General features: G+C 35.7%; 1 protein-coding gene across 6 annotated transcripts in view; it reads left to right on the top strand.

Moving 5' to 3' along the window:
* Positions 1-21020, top strand: part of TLCD4 (TLC domain containing 4) — a 41204-nt gene extending 20184 nt beyond the window's left edge. For all 6 annotated transcript variants that reach the window (XM_030455354.1, XM_030455355.1, XM_030455352.1 and 3 more), the window contains exons 3-7: positions 4269-4358; positions 8775-8833; positions 10661-10755; positions 12650-12723; positions 14633-21020. In XM_030455354.1, coding sequence (XP_030311214.1) covers positions 4269-4358; positions 8775-8833; positions 10661-10755; positions 12650-12723; positions 14633-14948 — 634 coding nt within the window. In that variant the 3' untranslated portion in view covers positions 14949-21020. The remainder of the gene's footprint in view (positions 1-4268; positions 4359-8774; positions 8834-10660; positions 10756-12649; positions 12724-14632) is intronic.
* The last annotated feature ends 1238 nt before the right edge of the window (positions 21021-22258 follow it).

The raw sequence follows: 22258 nt of genomic DNA, 5'->3' as shown, positions 1-22258 counted from the left end.
GTGTACCTGTGGTCATGTTTTTGAGTGCAAAGCTGGTGCTGCTACACTAGACCCTATTTTAGGTAAGTTATAGTTTTCCAAGAAATTTGTTTTATTTTTAGTGTAGTATTAGAATGAGGCAGGGTTAGACTGGTACACCTGTGTGTTGTTGAGGAAGGAAACTGCAGGCAGAGGAGGGGGAAGCTAAGACAGACACAGGGTACCCATTCAGGAATGAATTATGGAAACTCAATCTAAAAACCTTCTTCACTCCCTTTGTGTTTTGGCAGTTCTGTTGCTGAGATGGAGCTACCTGCATTACACTTATCTCCTCAGACACAGAGTGCTGTTAGAAACTTGTTTAAACCTCTGAATCTTTCTGGGTGCCCTCCTCTCTTTTAAGCCATAAAAGAGGTATAGAGTAATAATTTCAAATGGGATGATCACTGAGGTTTTATTTGTGGTATACTACTCTGAAAGGGTATATATAATGCACAAGCTTCTCTGGCTGAAATGAATTGATATAGTATAACTTCGTGCTTGAGCAGCCCAGTACAACCCTAAAATATTTTTCAGGTATTTCTCAATTTTGAAGCTCAAAATATGTACTGCACAGGTTTCGCTTCACTCAAAGTGGATTAGTCATCTCATTTCCTTTTCGGTGCTGTTTAAAGGCAATGTAAGGTGGATACTTCTAAAGTTGTTTCCATTGTTCTAGGCAACATTACCAGCTCGAGTAGTCTTGCCTTTCCATTTTGCAAATGTCCACCTGCAGTGTTCTTAAAGGCACCATCTTAATTTCAGTTTCATCTTTGAATAATTATCTGCCAGAACAACCTTGTAGGATGCCAGTTCATGGTATCAGCGCAGCTTGGATGTCTGTGCTACCACTGGCAATAGAGGTAGACAGGGAAACTAAACTGTTACTGTGTCTGAACTTTTGTCTCTAATCCACATCAAGTGACCCTTGAACCGCATAATAGGCTTTCTGAGAATATATCATCTGCCTGGTAGCACTATGCTAAGTTGTAGTGCCTTGCATAATAATAAATGAATTGTTTCACACATTACAAGTGTGGTGGAAATAAGCCTCTGTAATCTCTGGTTTACTTTGTAGTAAGATGTTTAACCACTCAAGTTGATACACCACCCCAGGCTGGGTCCTTTTTTTCCCCCCTTCTTTCTGAATTTTGTCTTATGGTTGATAGCAGGATGTAGATGTCAGCACATAGATGAGTTGTGGCATGAAGCACAAAGCATGATCCATCAACAACTTTTTGATGTACCCAAAGAGGGCATGGAGTCAGAGAAAGGCTCTCTGTGCTTGTGTTTCTACAAAAGAGTGCCTGTTAATTCTGCTGACCAACCACAGTGTCTTGTCAGACTGCCTCATCACTCCAGCCTTTCACCCAAGTGACGAGACATCCCCAGGAATATCTTACATGTTCAGAGAATGTAGATGGACATATAGGTACTCCGCAGACAGCTTTGCAAGTGGAGGAAATTCCTATCTCCCAGTAAAATGATCTGGATTAACTTAAATGTTTTAAAAGTAGATGTTTGTTATTTTATCCTATATTGAACTGGTGTAGGGAGTGCTCATGCAAAGTGTTCTGTTGACAGTCCTGAAGGAAACTGGCACAGAAGATGGCTATGCATTTTTATCAGCTCAGCTGGGTCTGGAAGAGGGCATCTGTCTGAAATGAGCTGTAGCATTGAAAATGTATTGTTACAGTTTGGAGGGTTTTGTAATCAAGCATTTGAGCTGCAGCTGTGGACTGTGTTTTCCATGCTGTCAGTTTGTTCATTCTGACCTTCCAAGAATTAAGAACCAATAAAGTGATTGTTTTTGGAATCTTAAGTTTGCAGATGCTCAAATTGAGTTAAAAGCACAGATGTAGTATAACATTTTGATTTGTTATGTATAAATTCCTGTCACTTCTTCTACTAACACATGTTTGTATTGCTATTAAGCCAGTGTGAAAATATATTCCATAATAAATGAACAAATATGCTATTTACCAGGGGAACTTCTTTCATTGCATTTTATTGAGGAGTTAGAAAATGCAAGCTTTGACAGTAATTTCAGGGAAATGTACTGAGCTTGATTGTGTGACCTAGATTCCATACTAAAAGGGAGAGTAACACTGTTTCCCTTCTTATGTCCCCTCTTTGGAGAAACTTCGAAGTCCAGAGTAAAGGAGGAAATCTGCTTTCCGCCTTTCCTCCCCCTTTTCCTCCCCCTTTTCCTCCCCCTTTTCCTCCCCCTTTTCCTCCCCCTTTTCCTCCCCCTTTTCCTCCCCCTTTTCCTCCCCCTTTTCCTCCCCCTTTTCCTCCCCCTTTTCCTCCCCTTTTCCTCCCCCTTTTCCTCCCCCTTTTCCTCCCCCTTTTCCTCCCCCCTTTTCCTCCCCCTTTTCCTCCCCCTTTTCCTCCCCCTTTTCCTCCCCCTTTTCCTCCCCTTTTCCTTCTCCCTCCCTCCCTTCCTCTTCTTCTTTTCCCCCCCTCCCCTTTCAAGAGTTATGGTTTTTTGTAGCTTGTATTCTAAACACTGAGGTTTGCATAAACAGGCACTTCTGAGACAAATTTCAACTATAAGCTAATAAGCTGTATTCTAGGACAGATTATACTTCTTTCCGCATTATCCTCTCCTAAAGCTCAAAAATTCCAGGTATTTCTCAAAGACTAATATGCCATGCTTTGTTTTAAAAAGGAAGAAAAATTCTTAGTGCTCTGCTACTTCTGTGTTGCAAGAGTAGACATTTTAGTTGAATCATAAATTATAATTCAGATTCTAATAACTAATTTTTTTCCTTTATTAAAAAAAAGAAAATAGCATAATTTAGAAGTGTTCTCATCCAACTTGCTATGTTTGGGTATTCTTACTATATTAATTTCCATTAATTTTTTTGAATGCTATTGAAAAAGCTGCTGAAAATAACATGATGACACTCTTCAAACAAATTGTTAATAGAGACTTAGGAAAAGCCACAGAATCTTCTAATGCCAATAGAAGATAATATAACTTTGGGAAAAATAGTAGGGATTATAACCTACACTTTCTTTGCAAGATCTTCCATAGGAAGCAAAATGTTTTCTTTAAATCTTGCATGGTAGACTTCACACTCCTGAGAGTAACCATGTGCACGTTTAATATACTAATAACTTCCAAATAAATGTATTAAATGCATACAAAGACAAGACAATTAACTAACAGCCTTTAAACATTTGTGTGCATGTTGTTAATACTGTGAGTGTGGTGCAAAGATGTTCCTGATCACACAGCATCTAATTTAGGGTTCTCATCTTTCAAATAGTATCCAAGATTCAGTTGAGCTATTTTGGCACATAATATTTTTTTGCTGTTTATAGTAGTGTTAAACCCATGACTAGAGGAACAAGGTTACAAGTTTTGGACCCTTGCCAATTGCCTTGTTCTACCTTCCAAGACTATATGTGGACTCAAATGGGCCGGAATGGCCTCTGTGCTGGCAGAAACCCTGACAGGGCCCTTTTAAATAGGTAATTCTCTTTAAGTGTTTGTTAACATTCACACTTTATCTGCTTTGTGCATGAAGCCTGTATACTTGACACTGGTGTCTTTGGAAAAAAAAAAGTGTTTGGTACCCAAGTGTGGACAAGACAATGCTGATTACTGTGACTTTATGCAGGACAAGTGGCATATAAAATAAAGCAAACCTGTGAGCTGCTAGTCCCTGTGAACCTGTAAGCTATTATACCTGTCTTTGAAAACCAGAATCTACTTCTAATGCACTAGAAATGTGTTTTCAAAGCTTTCCGTGATAGTATTTTTCATTTAATGCCCCTATTTCCAAAACTTGAACTTCATGTATTTATTATGAGTCATCTTTTAATTTGGTGCCTGAAAGAAGACACCTACTGCTGCAGGACTTATGGGCCAATCTGGATATGAAATGCATATAGATTTTACAGCAAGTGTGATGATACAGTAAGTATTTGTTAGAGAATTGAGTGTCATCTTTAAAGATTCATTAGGATATGAGATAATTGGAGGAAAATTTAGATCTTTGTTATGGTAAGACCTTGCTTTCTATTTAACACCCCTACCCCAATCTAATAGATTCCTTCTTTTTGACTTTTTCTAACCTGTCATTGTATAAGTGGTTGGATGTAGTGTAAAGAAGAGCTGGTTGTCTTAAACAGAGGTATTTGGAGGCAGTTGATAATGTCTTCAGAAACATCCTGCCTTAAGCACAGTATGTGAAGTTGTGAATGGCAGAACCTTCTTGTGACTGTGATCTCTTTTTCAGGACAGTGTCCACATTCCATGCCCTGGTGGTTGGTGGGTTTTGCCTATATATTTTGTTGTACGATGATGCTGTTAATGCTGACCGTCTCTGGTAAGGCATGTTACAGTTGTGCTGTATTTACACAAAATAAAAACATAAATGAGAAGGAAAAAAATAATACCATGATGTATTAATTGCTGAAATAATTGTTTCATTTCCCATAAAAATATGCAGTTGTGATGTGTCCATTTTTATGTCTGTACTATATGATAATTCCAAATTGTTTTGTCAGTATTAATGTCTTAGTGCATTGTGTCTCTGAAGTGGAATAGATAAAATACAAGCAATCGATTTGAAATGGCACATTAAATTACTGAAGCATAGAACCAAGAGTGTAACTGTTAAGTCAGCATAACTGAAACTATGCTATTTACTATAATAATTTTAAAGTGAAATTAAAATGCTGCTGTGGGTCTGGAGGGTGTGTGAAAAAGCTGGAATATTTTTGTATGTATTAAATATATATGAATAAATTGATAAACTAAGAGGTTTGAATTTCCTCTTCCCATAAAGCTTTTATCAATCTTTTTTTTAAAGAAGTATGAAAGTTTTAGGTGATGTATTCACAAGCATTGGGAATATTTTATAAATGGGCTTTTAATGTTTTCCCTAGTTAACAAAATATTCTCTATTATACTTATTTTTTCTTAATTTTTGTTTATATTGTTCTGTTTCACACTTCAATAGAAGAAGAACAAGATGTCTTCGTCTTAGTTGAGTTCTTTATAAATTGCTTCTGGTATTTTGACATTTCACTTGTTATCCTCTGGAACCCTTCCCCTATACAAGGAAAAGGCCATATTTTTCCTAAAGATGAACTAACTACTTGAATTTTCATTTCATATTTCTGTCATGGACTGTTGCTTTTAACCTTGTCAAAGGACCACACTGTAAGTCAGTTTAAACTTAATGAATTAAGTGACTGATGCTTGTTCTGCTATCTTGAAATTGTAAATTAATGACAATGAAGTGTGGGCTAGACAGGATTGTATGCTTGAAGCACTCTGCCACTGACTTGTGTGGCTTTAATAAATGTAATATTAATCCATAACACATTGGCCTTTTCTGTTTGTAGTGCTGTATGATTAAATTGTTGGCTGTTCTGGATTTTTTTCATTGCATTCTGATATTTTTATATATACAAATACAGTCTGAATATCTTATGAGATCTGTTAACAATATTCAAAAGCAGCAATTATTATAACTGTGTGTGTGTTGTGGTGAGATTTATCGGATAGCAGCTTTTATCCTGGTTTGTTGGAGTAGACCTTGTCCTAAACAGTAGAAAAGAAGACATGAAAGGCAGAAATAAAAGCCTCTTGGCAATGATAAATAAATTGAGTCTTCACATTTACTAAGTTTTCCTGGTGTAATTCCAGAAAAAAGTCAAATTAAGCAGAAATGAAAGCACTCTTTTTTTCTTTTGAAAGTTTTAGAAAAGTTATATATTTTTGTGCACTGCTTTGAAAACCTGATCTTACAGAGCCTAAGTGTGCTAGATTATGTGAAGATTATGTCTTTTAAAAGACAAAATCCAGCTGCCTTTGTGGGTGTTGTTTTTCTGTATTTCTACTGTTGCCTCTAAATACTGTCTTCTCTTGTAATATGTTTACAGTGAAAAATATCAGTGGTTTGACTTACATTTGGTAGAGTAAGGAAAGCTTTAGATATATATCCACTAGACTAATATATATATATATATATATATATATATAACCTGTGTGTTTTTAAAGCAAAGCTTCTTGTTCATTTCATGGCAGCATTTCTGTAAATTGTTTCTCAGTCAAAATTACCGTAGTGGTTTCAGCAGTTTGTCAATTGAAAGTGCCCAAACACATTCTAAATCTGGATATTCATATTTCTAGTTAGTAAACTAATAATTTTAGAAATGTTAAGTATATATTATACCTATATGTCTAGAAAGGAGTCAAGATTCCTTGGTTTGGGCTAAGTATAGAGAGGATGTAGTATTACTGTCAGGTTTCCTGAAACTAGATGCAGGAGTTCCTAACAGTGGCATTAACTTATCAGTGGACAGTGGAGCATTGATAAGTTGCAGGAAAGCATCAGTGTTGTGTACATACACCTTTTTGTTGGTCTAGGACATCTCATAAGACTTTGCCTTTTTTTTTTTTTTTTTTTTTTGGTATGTATGATACAGACGAGCTAACATAGATGATGTTGAAATTTTTTTTTGAGGTACGTAGTGTAACAGCAGAAAGTGTAGAGGTGGTAGAGATTAGATAAGGAGAGGGAGAATATATAAATAAGTGAATTAAGTTGTAGCTTCAAAGAGAAGCAGATTTTTTCATATGACTTCAATCTACAGCCATTACACTTTTTGAAGTCTGCAGTTTGATAAGCATTTGGTACGACTGTATCTGCAAAGAAGTTTGAAGAAAGTTGGTCACATGGACTTTTGTGTGTTGCATCTGCCTGTGCATGTTGTGAATTCATTGGCCATACATACCTCAGTCACAGCAATCATAGCAATCACAGGACATAGCTCTACCCTTTTGCTCATTCAAGTCTCTCTCTGTTTGTCACACCTGGCTCTCACTGTCATGCAAACACCAGGGATCATAAGCTCCATTGCACTGCATGCTCAAGGAGATAGATCAGGAAAACTACAAAATTTTAGATTAAATTCTAAGCTTTCCACTACTGAGATTAATTTGGGATTCTATTATGGAGTCTTTTTCAGGAAGGTGACAGGTGGGTAGTGCAACCATATACATTGAAGTGTTGGTTTAGAAATCCAACAGAAGTGTTTATTGCAAGGTGACCAATATCATGGAAAGAAAGAAGGCATAGGAATCATTCCCTGTCTTACCCAGTTAACTGATGTTTACCATTATCAGGGAACCAATTTAATATTTTCAGTCCATTGCGTCTTCTCTGAAGAAGAATATGAGGATTCTGGAGTGCACAGGCTCCATCTTGGTGAAGATGTGCTGATGTGTGTTGGGAGCACATATAGGTTAGGCTATGATGTGGTTGCTGCAGCTGGAAGCTCTAGTGGGAGGGATGTTTCATTCCTTAGAGTTTCATTCAGCTGAAGGTGTGAGAACACATCTGTCTAGCATGACTTATAGAAGAGCTACACCTAAAGAAGCATTCAGCCCACAACCTGCATATCTCATGAAACCAGATTTTGAAGCCATGGAAAAATGTTCCTGTCTTAAGACGTAGTTAAGAAAGCTTCTCTGTCCAATCTTGAGAGATGGAATGAGCTCCAGACTCTCCTGGTAGTGTTTTTTCTCACCTAGTGGCAGAATTCTGGTTTTGCGAGTCCTGTTTTCCTGGAAGCTGCCCTCTCCCACAGGGAAGCAGTTAGTTTTAGGTGCTAAGAAAGCCTTAAAATTTAGTGAACAGATTGTAATAATACAGGAAATCTCTTTCACTGCTTCATTCCAATAGGATTTAAAAAGAGTAGCTAATTAATAGCATTTTATTGCTTTCTAGTTGAGGCAGACTTTGTATTGAAGGTGCCTGTAAGCACAGTTATGTTCCATTTTTCTCAAAGGGTTTACAACAAAGACTGCTTTCACAGTTTGTCCTGACCAGTTCACCATTTATAAATCTGTAGACCTGTCACTTTGTTACTACAATTTAGTTACCTGTCAATTTGTTACTACACAAAGCAGATCTAAATTAGATGCACAACTTAGTTTTAAAAAAAAGGTAACATCTTTGTGCCTTGGAAAAGAGTTTTGCTTACCAAACTCTTCAAAGCAGGAATTTATAGAGGACAGTGGAGGAAAGAACAAAGGTTACTTACTCTAATGTGGATGCTTTCTTTTTTTGAGCTGTATTCACAAGTTTGGGTTTGTTGAACATCCTAGAGGAACTGATGACGTGTGTGCTACTAAGAGCTTTGCCTGCTGAATGTTTGTCACCAAAAGGGAAAGGATAGAAGCTGTGATATTATTCTGAAAAGCGTTTCTCCTTGAAGATTCTTTGGCTTCAAAGAACTGGCAAATAATTCCTTTCATGTCTTCCACTCTGTCTATCCCTATAAGCATCCATCTTCTTGTGAATATGAAAAGCATCAGCTAAGCAAGATATTTTTGCCATCTTTAAGAAAGTGTAGCACAGGAAGAAGAAGAAAAATGGAGAAAGAGTGTCAGGACTCAGAAGAGACTGGCTGGACTGTTCTCTCTTTTTCTTTTTCCAGAGAAGCCAGCTCAGGGTACCTGCTGGATTTTAGTTCTAGTCTCTAGCAAGGTTCCTGAGGTAGACTTTGTGCCAAGGCAGAGGATAATCCTAATTAGGGTAGTTTGTATATGTCTTATATCTGTATGGAAAAGGAACACATTTTCATGATTAGGATCTTTCTTAACCAGATCCCATTGTGTTTTATTGATGGGCCAAGAATGATAGACATTATGTGTTTGATTTGTGTATGTTCTTTGCAAGTTAACTTGTTATAGAGGCTGTAACTGTGTTTTTTTGGTGTGTTTACAGGGGTGACCCTTCAATTGTGCAACTGAATATTGCTATTACCACAGGCTACCTCATTTCTGGTAATTATGCAACATAGATATAACATACACACCCTGAATATTGAGTAACTATGCCTGTACATGTATACTGAACCACTGTGCTGGAGCTGTCATAGGTGTGCACAACACAGTTTCTGCTGTGGCTTTTCAAATTGCTAATAAGAGTTGTGGATTGTGGTGAAATCATATGATCTTGCCAGCTGTTGTGAAAGATGGAATGATATCTCCCCAAGCATTGAGGAAATGCCACTGTGTGGCTTTATGATGGTTTGATATGCAACCACCATCTCCAGGCCAGTTTTGTCCTTCAGCCAATGGAGAAGGTATTAATGCAGTGCCCTTCACTCTCTTCAGGGTGTCTACAACTCATACTTCTTGGCATGGCATTCACCCCTATGTACATTTTGTGTTCTTAATTATTTACTGTCAACTAAAATTAGCATGGGAATCTTGCTACAAAAAGCTTTGGATATTTTTTTAAGGTAGGTGGGGATGATGCTGATTTATCAAAGCCAAAACTTGTTATGACTTGGACTGGAAAACTCCTGCTAGGATGGAGTCTCTAGTTAGAGCCATGGAATTGATTATCTCTCAGAATAGATTTTTTTACCTCAGTGGAAGTGATAATCTGGTGATAGCACACCCAGTTAAACTGTGAGTTAATTTAAGTCTCCTTTTTTCCATAAGAAGAACTTCAGCTCCCATGTTTAACTTAATTGGTTTCTATTTTTGAGTAATTATGCATTAGACTTTCGTTATGAATTAATGAATGCCTTTGAACAGAGACCTGAACCTGGTCACTCATCCTCGCTCACTTCTTTATGTAGTTAATGTTTAATTATTAATAGAAAGTGGAGTGTCTATGTCAGATGATATAAAAATACTGCCTGAGGATCGCTAATATAGAAGACATCAAGGCACTTACTGGAGATATGAACAGCACAGGCTTTAAGTCTTTGATTTGTAACCTTGGTCACAAATTTCCGGTCCAGAGTACTCATTTGGAGAAAGTAGGGACAGAAATTGTTTGTTTCAGTATAGGAAAGAAAATCTGAAATCTTTAACTGTCATGGCACAAGTAAGAACTTTTCTGTCAAAGCTTTCCTTATAACATTAACTCCAATTGGAAAATTATAATTGGAAAATTATTACATAAACAAACATGCTTCTCATACCTAGTGTTCCTTGCTAAATATTTTCAGTAAATGTTTCCCTGTTTGCTAATATAGCTACTTTTTGATTCTGAAGTTCCCCATAATAGATCCCTCCATGTATTTGTATATTGGCTATGGCCCCTGTAGTTGCCCTCACTCTTTTTTTCACTTGATTGTGTGCCACTTGTTCCAAATTTTTGTGTTCATGAGTATGAAGTTTTGCTCTGAGTTTCTGGATGAGTTTCTCTTCCAAAACATTTCAGCTAAAGCTAATGCCTTGGTACTTCCATTCACGTGGAAAGTAATAATTTATGGCAACTCTTGGACGAATACTGTTGGTTAATATTTTGACTACAAGTGAAGTCTTTAGGATAAAGACATTTATCTTCAGAAATAATTAATTCAGAGGGTTTCTACTGATGCCTTATGTTGGCATTTATACGTCTAAATTTTAATGAAACACTGTTCTGAGGTCAGTGGAAGTATAACAATCAGACATTGGAATGGTCTCCTAGGGGAGGTGGTAGATTCCCCTACGTTGGAAAATTTTAAGTCTTAGCTCAGTGGGGTGCAGGGACATATCATATAAACAATAATATTAGAAGGGCTGGACCAGGTAATCCTTGACTTCCCTTCCAGTGTAACATTCTGTGATTCTAAATTGTTCCTTATCGTTATTTCTTTTCTCTTACAGATTTGTTGCTTATTATTTGCTACTGGAAGGCAATTGGTGACAAATATTTTGTAATACATCACTTGGCAGCTCTGTATGCTTACTATTTTGTACTGGTGAGTGCTGTATTTTCCAGTGAGATACCAAGCAGATGAGATTGAAGACAATGCTTTTATAGATCTTATTGCTTAATATTTTAAAAATTATTAACTTTTTGGTGTATTTATACACCAAAAGGTTTATTTATATTTTCAATCATCATGACTGCTGAAAATATTTAGGATCTTATTTATGCTAAGTGCATGCCTTTGCAATGTTACAGTCCTTCAACAAAAATGTGTGACTTACAAACTGCTGAAATGAGAATTCTTCTCAGCTCTTGCTATAGAGAAACATAGAAAGAGGGGCTTTTCACATTGCTATAGAAGAGGGTTTCAAATAAAACCACAATCTCAATATTTAGTTGGAAAATGTGGGGGAACTGTTTTCAAGTGGTTATGTTCTTCTTGTGACTGTGTTTGCAGGGCCCATAGGTCAGAGATCTCTAACTGGTGAATGTACTACCATCATCTGGGTGTGTTTATTCTGGGGTGGTTCTTTTGGTATTTTTTTCTGGGGTGTTTGGTGTTTTTTTTAAAATCTGTTACAACACTAACATCCTCTGAGATTTCTCATTTAAGGTTACTTTGGTGGGGAAACAGTGGATGATTAACTGCATGTATCTATGAATATTTGTGGCATAAGTACATTGAAGGGAAAAGAGGAAGAGAAGGATATTGGTCTAGGATAAAAACTAAGTTACCTTTTGCTGTAATTTCTCAAAGATGCCCATTAGTAGAAATCCCACTGACCTCCAGAATAATGCTCCTGAGTTTCTTCTGAAAAGCTCATTCTTTAATTAAAGAAATCTTATAAAATACAATGTACTTAATTTACCATATTTCTTTCCCTATCTACTTTGTGAATCCCGGATTTGTAGTATTAAAAACGTTGCCAGATTACTGTCAGATTTTCCATGTAATGGTTTAAAGGAGATGAAGTACACTGACAAGTAAATAAAAATCTTTGGGTTGAAGATAATGAGATCTACTAATACTATCATGGATGAAAATGAATTAGAGCTGAATATTAGAGAAATGAAAATGCCACTACCAAGGCTAGTCCCTGATGCACAAAATTAGTCAGTTGTTTCTATGGTAAAGCATTGTGTTAGTATGAACTTCTTTTGAAGCAGTTCTTATTATTTGGATATAGCTCTGCTTTTGGATGTACCTTCAGAGAAATTTACTCAGAAGTCTCTTATTTAAAGAGAAGATAGGAGAGAATTTAATCAAGAACACAGATTTTTCTGATGGTGTAGTGCAAACTGACATTGAAATGCCTGAATTAGTGAGTGTGAGCACACTCAGGAATCATGACATGCATCCCATAGGTTGGTCAGGAGACCTACTGACATTAAAAAAAAAAATCTTCTTATCTCTTCATCTGCAAACTGCTGCTTACCCAGCCATTGTGTAATGTGATACGATAAAGCAGGGAATATGCTCTTCTTTACTTGGAGGAAAGTGCTGAGCTGCAGCCTGCATCAGGGCATCAGTGTAAATGTACCATGAGGTTCTCTGGGTACTGGCACTGCTCTTCTTCCTTCCAACCACCAGGGTAAGGCAGGGATTGTGTCTGAGCAGGTGGAAAGGTTTTCTTTTTAGTGGGAGGGGAGAAGGAAGGGTTTATATGCCCTTTCTGCTTCCAAGTGAGAGTCTTTTAAGATTTATTTAAAGTGAGAAACTACTGATTTGGTATACTGGAAGGACAATTGCAGCTTTTCTAGTAAACCTCATTTTGAAATTGTAAGTTGGCTACAGCTGGCAAACTTGCTTATAAGTTGTAATAAGGAAGTTGAGACATTGTATCATTCTGTGTATACTTGAAGACTTGAATCAAGGTTTCACATTTACTTATTGATTTTTGTATGTGTTTTGTTGTTGTTGTTTGGGTTTTTTTGCTAACCAGAGCAAAGGTCTATTGGCTTATTTTGGAAACTTCCGTCTGCTTGCAGAGTTCTCCACTCCTTTTGTCAATCAGCGGTAAGTGGTTAGGGATTTTTTGCATATTTCTTTCAAATTCTAATCTGCGTTATTTCTGTCACTTAGGAAGATATTTTTTGTTGTTGAATGCCTGCTGGAAGGGCATTTCTGTATTTTGCACTAAGAATTACTATGTGGAAGAGTTTTTTGATATTAAACTTTTTGCTGCTGTAGCTGCAACAAGATAATGAATGTACTCACCTTGGAGTTCTTTTTTAGAGCCTTCATATGAAATGCCAAATTTTTATGCAACTACTGAATAAAAAAATTCACAAACATAATATGGGGTTTTTTTGCCTTTTAATGTTCATTTAATTACTATACTACAGCCATCATTTTAAATAGGTATTATTTTTTAGTGTCATGGACCAGGAATAGAAGATAGATAGTGTTGTTACCAGAATCCTAGAATGGATTTGCATTGCCCTAGACAGTTTGAAGCTTATTTTGCAACACTGCACATATAATAGATGCATACATAGAATAATATAAATTTATTTTTTAATTGTTTTTCAAAAATAGTTCTGGAAATTAGTATGAGGATTTAAATTAGACAAATAGTAGAGCACCTAAATATATCTAGAATGGTTAATATTCACACTTGTGATCAGAAAAGGAAGTGGTACAAGGTTTTTTAGCAGAGCTCAGTGATAGCTGAAGCATGCCATGGCTTCTGGTTATAGGGTGGCTACTAGGATTGCTGCTGTGACTATCAGAAAAGCATCATGATAATGCCTTGTACCACAAAGAGGAAAAAGTGGTCAATGTGGTCTCCCTGTGCTCTGGAGAGGGTGGCTTCTCTCCTTATGCCATAGCCAGTGTGATCCAGCTGGGGACAGCTCAGAGTCCACTTTGAGTGCCTGGATTTTAATTGTCTCAGTTGCACTTTTAATGAATTCCTGAAGTATTTCTGTTAAATGTAGATGTCTGGCAAAGCTTTTTTAGTATATCATTAATTACCTATGTTGTAATTTTTAGGTAATTAAATCAAAAATTACTTTAAAAAACAGTTTAAGAACTGCTACTTGGTTAAATAATTTTACTCTCATCTCTTCTTGGATATTAAGAGATTATTCCACTTCCCCTCCCCATCCCCCATCATGAGTACCGTGATTTAAGTATTTTTCCTCTGGTTCTGTCTTTAACTGGACATTGTTGCACAAATTTTTCTTGCATCTATTCTGTTTTAATTGTGAATGACAAAGAATTATCGGTGTCTGTTCCTTTTTCTAGGATTTCAACCCACAGGTGCTATGTACTAGGCAATAGATAAATTATGTCTGTCTAGTAAGGGATTAATATGCAGGAATTTTTTTAAAGATCACTTATGACCAAGTAGTTGTAGTGGGAGAGGATTCTTCTAGATTTCTTTGTGTAGCATACCTAGCTGTGACATGATCCACTGCCATTTACAGTGTCTGCCTCTGATGTTCTGGTTTTGGTCAGAAAATCCCGAATCTGAGAAACTGGAAATTAGAGCTCTGTCCAGATCACCATATCTAAATACAGTGATAGAATTTCTTTCAGGGAAGCAATCAGAATTTTAGTTGCCCATTGGAGGAAACTATAGTAACATAATAAATTGGTATTTATAATTTTAAAAAAGAGTTTCACAGTAGTATGTATTTCACAGTAGTCTCTGAAATGCACAGTGCTTGTCAGCTGGTTTAGAATTCAAGATTTTCTATAAGTTATTCTGCAATGTACTGGATTTCACACACTGCTTACATGGGAAAAAAATGCAGCCAAGCAGAATTTGCAACTAAGCCAAGACACAGTGCAGTGATTTAGATGTGATGAGGGTAGAAATAATAAATAAATTATTGATGAAAAAAATTAAATAAAATCCTTTTTTAACAAGATGTCTTCAAGTCTGCCTGCCTGGCATCTGTGAACACTTCTTTTGCAGGTGGTTTTTTGAAGTACTGGGATATCCCAAATCTTCAAAGGCCAACATCATCAATGGTGTGCTGATGACACTTGTGTTCTTCGTGGTGAGGATTGCCGTCATGCCTACCTATTACAGCCATGTAATTTCTTCATTTGGAACAGAGGGTTTCCAGAGATTAGGATTTGCAGCCCAGAGCGCCTGGATTATATCAAGTGTTGTCTTGGATGTTATGAATGTGATGTGGATGGTCAAAATTGCAAAAGGATGTTACAAAGTCATTTGTCTTATCGGACAGGAGGAAGCCAAAACTCATAGAAATGGAAAATCTGACTAGAAATCATGCATAAAATGAAATTTCTGCTACGAAAATAAGTTCACTGAAACAGTGCACATTTCTGCCATGGAATGTTCCTCTTACAGAAACAAGGTATTACCTCGGTACTGACCTTACTCTTTTCCCAGCCACACTGCCTGCACACCCAGGGCCACACTTTATGGATCCTCTCCAGTGAGGAATAAAAGCAAAAGCTCACACAAGGAGTTCCACGTGTCTGTTCTGAGCAGTTACAAGCTACTGAAATTAGAAAACAGCGGACTGGTTAATTGCTTGTTGTCTACCAGTGTGTTTGAACTCAGGTTTCTCAGATTAATGTGTTTTATAAATACAGTGAATACTGACATCTCTTTTTTTTAGAAAACAAAACTTCCCAAACTCTTGATATGGTGCAATTTTCCTTGCACGTTTCTATGTTTTTTCTAAGAATAACAAGATTTCATTCTTGACAACTTTTTAATTTTTGCAAGTAAAGCTAAAAATATAGCTTTGATTCTGTGAAGTCTTTTACTGCTTTTTTTTCTGTTATATGAATGCAAACAATTTTTTGAAAATTATGAAATAATTTAATCTAAAATACTGTATTAGAAGACTGCAAAAATATCTTAAAAATTGGTGATATATCTGATTCTGATTGGAAGGATTCACTTTTGCTGTGTTATGTTACATGCAATAGTATGTCCTCTAAATTGCCCATGGAATTTTTTTGTAAGTTAGTATAGTAAATGATGTGTGGAAAAAGTATAATTCTAACTGGAGTGCTTTTTTTTCTTTGCTGCTACTACCCTGGAGAAGTGTTGCAACTCTCCTCAAAGTTTTTATAACTGTTCTCTATTTGGATGCGAAGTTGATTTGTAAAGAGAGAACATTTTTCCATATATGTGATATGTAACTTACAGTAATACTATTCTCTTTTATTAGAGAAATGACCCATTTGATATGAAGTGTTGAGGGGCTTTGTCACATTTTTCTTGTTAATAACATCAGAAATTTGAGGTGTTGACCAAAATAATTCTTCAATTAACAGTGCCAAACTTCCGTAAAGCTGTGTGATACGTCTATAGAATGACAGTTCACCTATATAGGAGCAATATTATAGTTTTTTTTTAAAATGACAATTGTCAATGAGTACTCTGTTACTTCTTCAAACCTAAAGATTTGGAGGGCATCAGAGAGAAATCTTACCATCCAGGAATAGCGTGGAATCTAATTTATAATATAATTTAGGAAATTCTATTTTTTCTTTTAGCTTCAAATGATTTTGAGAGTTGTATTTGTGTGTAGTTTGGTTTTGGTTTATTTGCTTTAAAACATATCTGAATTGGGACTGATTTACTTCTGCTTTTTACCCTGGGTAGGTGGTTTGTTTGTTGTTCTTGACATTACTTGCTATTTTTGGTACCTTCTGGTAAGGTGTGCTAACAGTATTAGTTTTCACTCAGTACTTTAGTGCCCATCCCAATCAGTGTAGCACACTGATTAACCAGTTAATTTTCAAACAAAAAGATAAAATATTTACTCTCTAATGAGCCTGGTTACATGGTCTCTTCCCTCAGTGGTGGTGGTGTGAGTGCCCTCAGGTGAGGGATGCAGCACTGCTGCCTTCCAGGCATTGGATGTTGTAAGTCCCCAAGAAGACTGTGCTGAGTTAATTTCCCCAGTTAAAATTACTTAAGGTAGTATTGTTTGGGCTAATGTAATATGCACTTTTATGAGCCTGGTTTTGCTCTTTAACTGGGCTGGCTTTTTTCCAAAATAATTTCCAATTCCATGGAAAGTCAAGTGAGATATCAAGGACTGTTAATACTTCTGTATTTTGGATTATTAATACTTCACAAGCTGGCAGAAAAAAAGATCTGCTTGTCTTGAGAAAGCTGGCAATTCATCTCTTCAGTTGTATGGTTCGGGTGTGCACGGTACCTTAGAAATCCATAGTCTTTGAGCACTGATATTGTGCCCTGCTTTGCTGAAAAATACATTCTCCCTTTTATACTAATTCGCAGTACCTGGAATCTTTTAAGATAGTGATTTCAGTGTATCTAATGCAAAAATCTGTGCTATACAGAAAGGCTCTGTTTCTGTCACCTTTATGATTTAAAGGTGTACACGAAATACTTTTTTCTTGTATTTAAGTTACTAGATCAGGGAACCACTTTGTAATGGCTTGTTCCTTTCTAAAATGATTTTTAAATGTAGTACATTTAAACATTTTGTATAATATGTTTGAAAGCAGAAGTCTACTTCTGTTGTTTGGGAAGTAGGATGGAAAAAATTGATTAGGAAGATTATTTGAGGCAAATCTTAAAGTGATAACTCATTAAATCGTTTTGAAATTAATCCCTTCTTAGTGTTATCTTCAATATTTCAGTATTCTAGTATTTTTTTGTTTTCAGTGGAGAATAGTCATTAAAAGGGTGCACTTCTAGATGGATTTGTGTCTGATGGGGGGGAAGTAAGTTGACGCTATAATGAAATTGTGTTAAAACAAGTTTGAAATAAAAACCAAATCAAGCCCCCCTGCATAATACACTTTGGGCAACAATCGAGAATGGAATGACAATAGAGTAATTGTTTTAAAATATGTAATATTTTATTTCAGAACAAAAACCATATTTTGTAATTCATTAGGTTTAAATTGTCTGTTTTCTTTTAAAAACCTATTACAATTATGTCTTGATGCATCAATTATGTGTCAGAAGACCACTATTCAATGAAATAAAAAATTAACACTTTTATAGTTGGCAAGGACTGTAGTAAACAGGCCGCAAAGTTGTGATGTACTGACTACATTAGTATATGGTACTTTTACCTGCCATTAAAGGCTTATCATGCATCAAATTAGATAGCTGTGGCACCTATTTTTCAATTGCACTTTATTAATTTAAAAACCGTGGTGAAATATTAATGAAGTTTCATGTTGCAAGGTTGTTTCTTTGCTTTTTTAGGTGAAAAAGTTAATGCATTATAAGTATCACCATAATAAAGGCTACCTTTAAAATGTAATATCATATTATTAGTAGCATAAAAATTCTGTTTTAAAAGATGCATTTTCTAGTGTAAAAGCAGACTCCTGGTATGTCACCAGGTGTCTTTGCCATGGACATATCAAATGGAAGGAATTAATCTTGTAAAAACCAGTCATTTATCCTGTTTTTCTTTCCCTTTATGTTCTTCAGCGCCAGGTGATGTAAAATTAGCATGAAGATCATGAGAGAATCTATTAGTACCAGCAAGGCTGTATGTAGGAATGAAAGTTTCCCTTTATTATGGCTTTACTTTTTCATCAAAAGATGAGTAGATACCACTTTAGGGGCACGGTAGGTTGAGTTTTGCTTTTATAATTGATTTGTGGGTACAGTGCTTGCATAGAGGATATGTACTTCAAATACTCATTTTCTCTGTGCATATTCCAATGGATTTCAATGAAGTTGAGAGCCTTACACTACAGAGATGCTTTATGGGCTACCTGTACTTCAGTGGTAAGAATTAACATCTCTAAAGCCTACTCTACCTCTATAAATACATCAGTGAGTTCCATAATTCAATAAGTTAATTGCTTAAAAATATAATTGTTGAATAATGAAAAAAATCGTATGCACAGGAAAATGAAGGGAGCTGACTCTACATCTAAATTCATAATAATTCCAAAATTTGTATTAAACATTACATTAATTCCAGTGTCTTAAAGAGAATTGCTTCCATCTTTACTTAGAAAATTGTGGGAGAAGACTACTCATAATGCAGAACTCACGTTACCAAGGAGTAAAAGCTTACTCAAGTATTAAAGCAGATTTAAAGAGTAGACGTGGAGGAGACTTTGAGAACACAAGAGAAGGGATTCAGATATCTTCCTATTACTGTGGTAGGGGCAACAGCAGACTGATGAGTAGCAGAAAGGTTGAAGTATTTCTGTATCTCTGTTGGCACTGGAAAATGAAACTGTATTTTAAAATTTTCAAGCTGTATAAAATGGGTTATCAGTTGTTGATTGTTGTATGAAGACAACTTTTTTCTTGTGGTCTTGTATTTAAATATATGTACATGCAAGCTTTCAGTAAAAGATCCCTTAAAAGAGAAGTTTGTAAAATTGCTTTCTAAAGCTTCTGATGAGCCACTCAGAAGAAAATAAAGGGCTGCTTGACAATTATTCCATCTTAGAATCTGGTGCAGTGCTGGCTGTTTGTGAAAGCCATCAATAATGCAAATAGAAAGAGAATGTAATTTTCACATAAAAAAATGCAAGCATAGAAAACCTTGAAAAGTATGGGCAGCCCTCTTCCATACTTTTAATAGCTGACTGTACAACATCATTATCTGGCTACAAGGAGTTTCACAGGGAAGGATTTGTTCCTGATGGAATTTCTCTGTCTAAAGAATATATTTGACAGCTGGGAAAAGAATAGTACTTCATTGCTGAGATCCTGACAGCAGTATAATGGAAATAGTCATCAATATTTATGAACTATACCTTTCATCCAAACCTGGGTAAAAGCTCTTTGTTGGAAGAGATTTGTCTTAGTTTGCTGAAAGCTACTCAAAGGTTATTTTTTTGGTAGAGAAGATGAAAGGTGTGCTGCTTGGAATATTTAGAGATCTGGGATTAAGCAACAAATAATACTTTTAGGTGGTAACACTTGGAAAGTTTCGTTTCTCTACTAGCTACCTCCTTTTACATTCTTCCTCTATTTAAAATTGCCAGGCACTTTATAGCTCAGTAAAGAATGGAAGGTAGCGATGAAAAGTAAATTGTATTGTTTGGTATACATAATATTTTGGCAAAATTTCTTCTAAGAGCAGTTTCATTGTGTGATGTCCAGCACTGAGAGGGCATCTGATTATAACAATGTATATAAATTTTTAATCTACTTGTAATGTAAAGAAAACATCTTTAAGAGATTTGAATTATGAAAAGTTCAGCATGGCTTGGTATCAACCATGTAATGATTCAGCGTGCTATTTATATCTTCCTACTTACTGAAATTGAAAATATAAAAGCAAATAAAATATTCTGCAATGTATCTTTATTTTTAATCTATGTGTGGGATGTCAAACATTGTACTTGTCTTGTGAGCAGGACATGCTTTTATGAGCCTATAAATATTTAAGTATATAAGAAGCTGCACCTGAGTGTTGCATGTAAATTGTCTCTAAGTTTTTAAATTTTGGAATTTAAAAAAATTTGCTAGGTTTGAAAGCAGCATTTAAATATGAATACTAAGCTGTACCACAGAATATAACTGAATGCAATGTGGGATATATTTGTTTTGTTTATTGCTACCCTATTCCAGTTTTACAAGAGAAATCTGTCATATGATAGGAGGAGAGGAAAAGGGCTAATGATGAGCTCAGCTATATAATTTGCACACTTTATATGCACACACCCAAATATCCTGGATTTGGTACTAGCATGTATATACCAAACAGTGTTTTCTTTAAAACCTACATATACCTGTATATGTAGAATAATTTAACATGTAAGCACAGCTAACTTGACATAAAAACAAAACCTGCTGGGAACAAATGAGTTGCAAGTTAGGGATAAGTCATGGAGCCTATAATTAAAAAATGTTTAATCTTCTGTCTAAGAAGAAATTTGATAAATATATCTAACTTATGTGCAGAACAAGGACGAAAATGAAATTCTGCTAGACTGAGTTCTAGTAAATCTTGACAATCTGGTTTGCAGTAAATACTAATATTGTCACAAAATGTCAGGATTGCATTATTAAATGAAAATAGTAATGTGGCCTTATCATGGCACAAGACCTTAAAAATGCAATATAATAATTCTGCAGATTGGTAATAAAAGTAATCAGTTGTAATGAGGTGAATGATTAAATAATATGGCTTTGAATCTACTTTTTATTATAAAAAAAAATCTGAATGACTTGTTTGCATTTTAGTGATACTGCATTTCTATAATTTTTTGGAATGGTTTAGGAGCTTGCATACAATTATATTGGCTGTTCTTTTTCCCCTTTGATATATGCAATAATGTCAACAAGCAATAAATTGCATGTTGTATACAAGGTATCTGTACTTCTTAATAAAGGAAAGGAACACGGTTTCTTATTTTGTGTATCTTATTTCTTAATATGATAATACTTTATGTAACATCATGAAAGAACTATTTTTGGTTTTGTTTTGTTTCAGAAACAACTGCCTTGTCTTGAAATTTCATGCTGTACCTTTTTTATTTAAAAAAAAGGTGAGGAGGCAATATGAGGTCTAAGCCAAATGGTTGTTCAGGCTGAAGTTCTATGCAGGACATCCCTGGAGCCAGGAATGTAACTTAAACTGTAAATTTTGTTGTGTATTGAGAAAAAAACCACCAACTTGTATCAGGTAGCATAAATATGTTGCACTATATTTTAATACCACATTTTTCAGTACAGAAGCTGGACAGCTGTCTGAAGGCTCAAGGGACAAAGAGCTACTATTATCAGCAGGTAATAAATGTGTTGCACTACACAGTCCTTCGCTGGATGCTAAGATGGGCAACTAAATTCCTTAATATGGCAGTTCTAGATTCTGTTTGTGCAGTGATGTATGCCTAGGAAGCATGGACTGTGGTGAAACTCAAGGATTTCCACGGAGGAAGTTGCTAGTCTCTTAACCATTGGCTTCCAAGCACAGGAGGAAGCGTATGAAACATTCCAGTGCATTGTAATTTTTTCCTCTCCTCTTTTAAAGTGGTATTGGTAAATTCCATTTGTAAATGATACTAAGAGGGTATTAATTTAATAATTTAATAATTTACTATTAGTGTACTAATTTTACCCTGTTAGTGTAGAAAACTACTCATGAAGTCTGGTAGTGCCTGGGAATGTCTGGAAAAGTTAGCTGGCATCAGATGCTATATAGGTCAGATTTTCAACTGCTTGAGGAAGGACAATGGGGGCTTGGTGGGGGAGGCTTTCATGTTGGCACTGGGCTTTTAGCATTGAATGCTGGAAAGGAAGGACCAAGCATTGCTGAGAACAAGGGATGCCTTTCACTGAGCTATTCGTAACCTGGCAAATGCAACAAATCTTGCATCAAGTGTGAGAAACCTGTGTCTCCCTAAGATGCAGGTTATACAAAGTATTTTGTATTTTCACTTTGTTGTGTTCTGGGACAAAGTTGCTTATTGCTTTCTCTCAGATTTTAACCTTTTTTTTATTAGTGTTCTTGCTGAAAACTTTGTTTTCTGTACTTATATCGGTGTGGTAATTCTGCATTAGGAATTTCTATTTTTTTATTTAATCTTCACCTTGGATATCTGCCATTTTTTTAAGATGGTAAACTACTATTGTATCTTATTTTGCTCT

This window comes from Calypte anna, chromosome 8, assembly GCF_003957555.1.
Source record: "Calypte anna isolate BGI_N300 chromosome 8, bCalAnn1_v1.p, whole genome shotgun sequence".
Lineage (NCBI taxonomy): Eukaryota > Metazoa > Chordata > Aves > Apodiformes > Trochilidae > Calypte > Calypte anna.
This window is presented reverse-complemented; position numbering and strand designations above follow the sequence as displayed.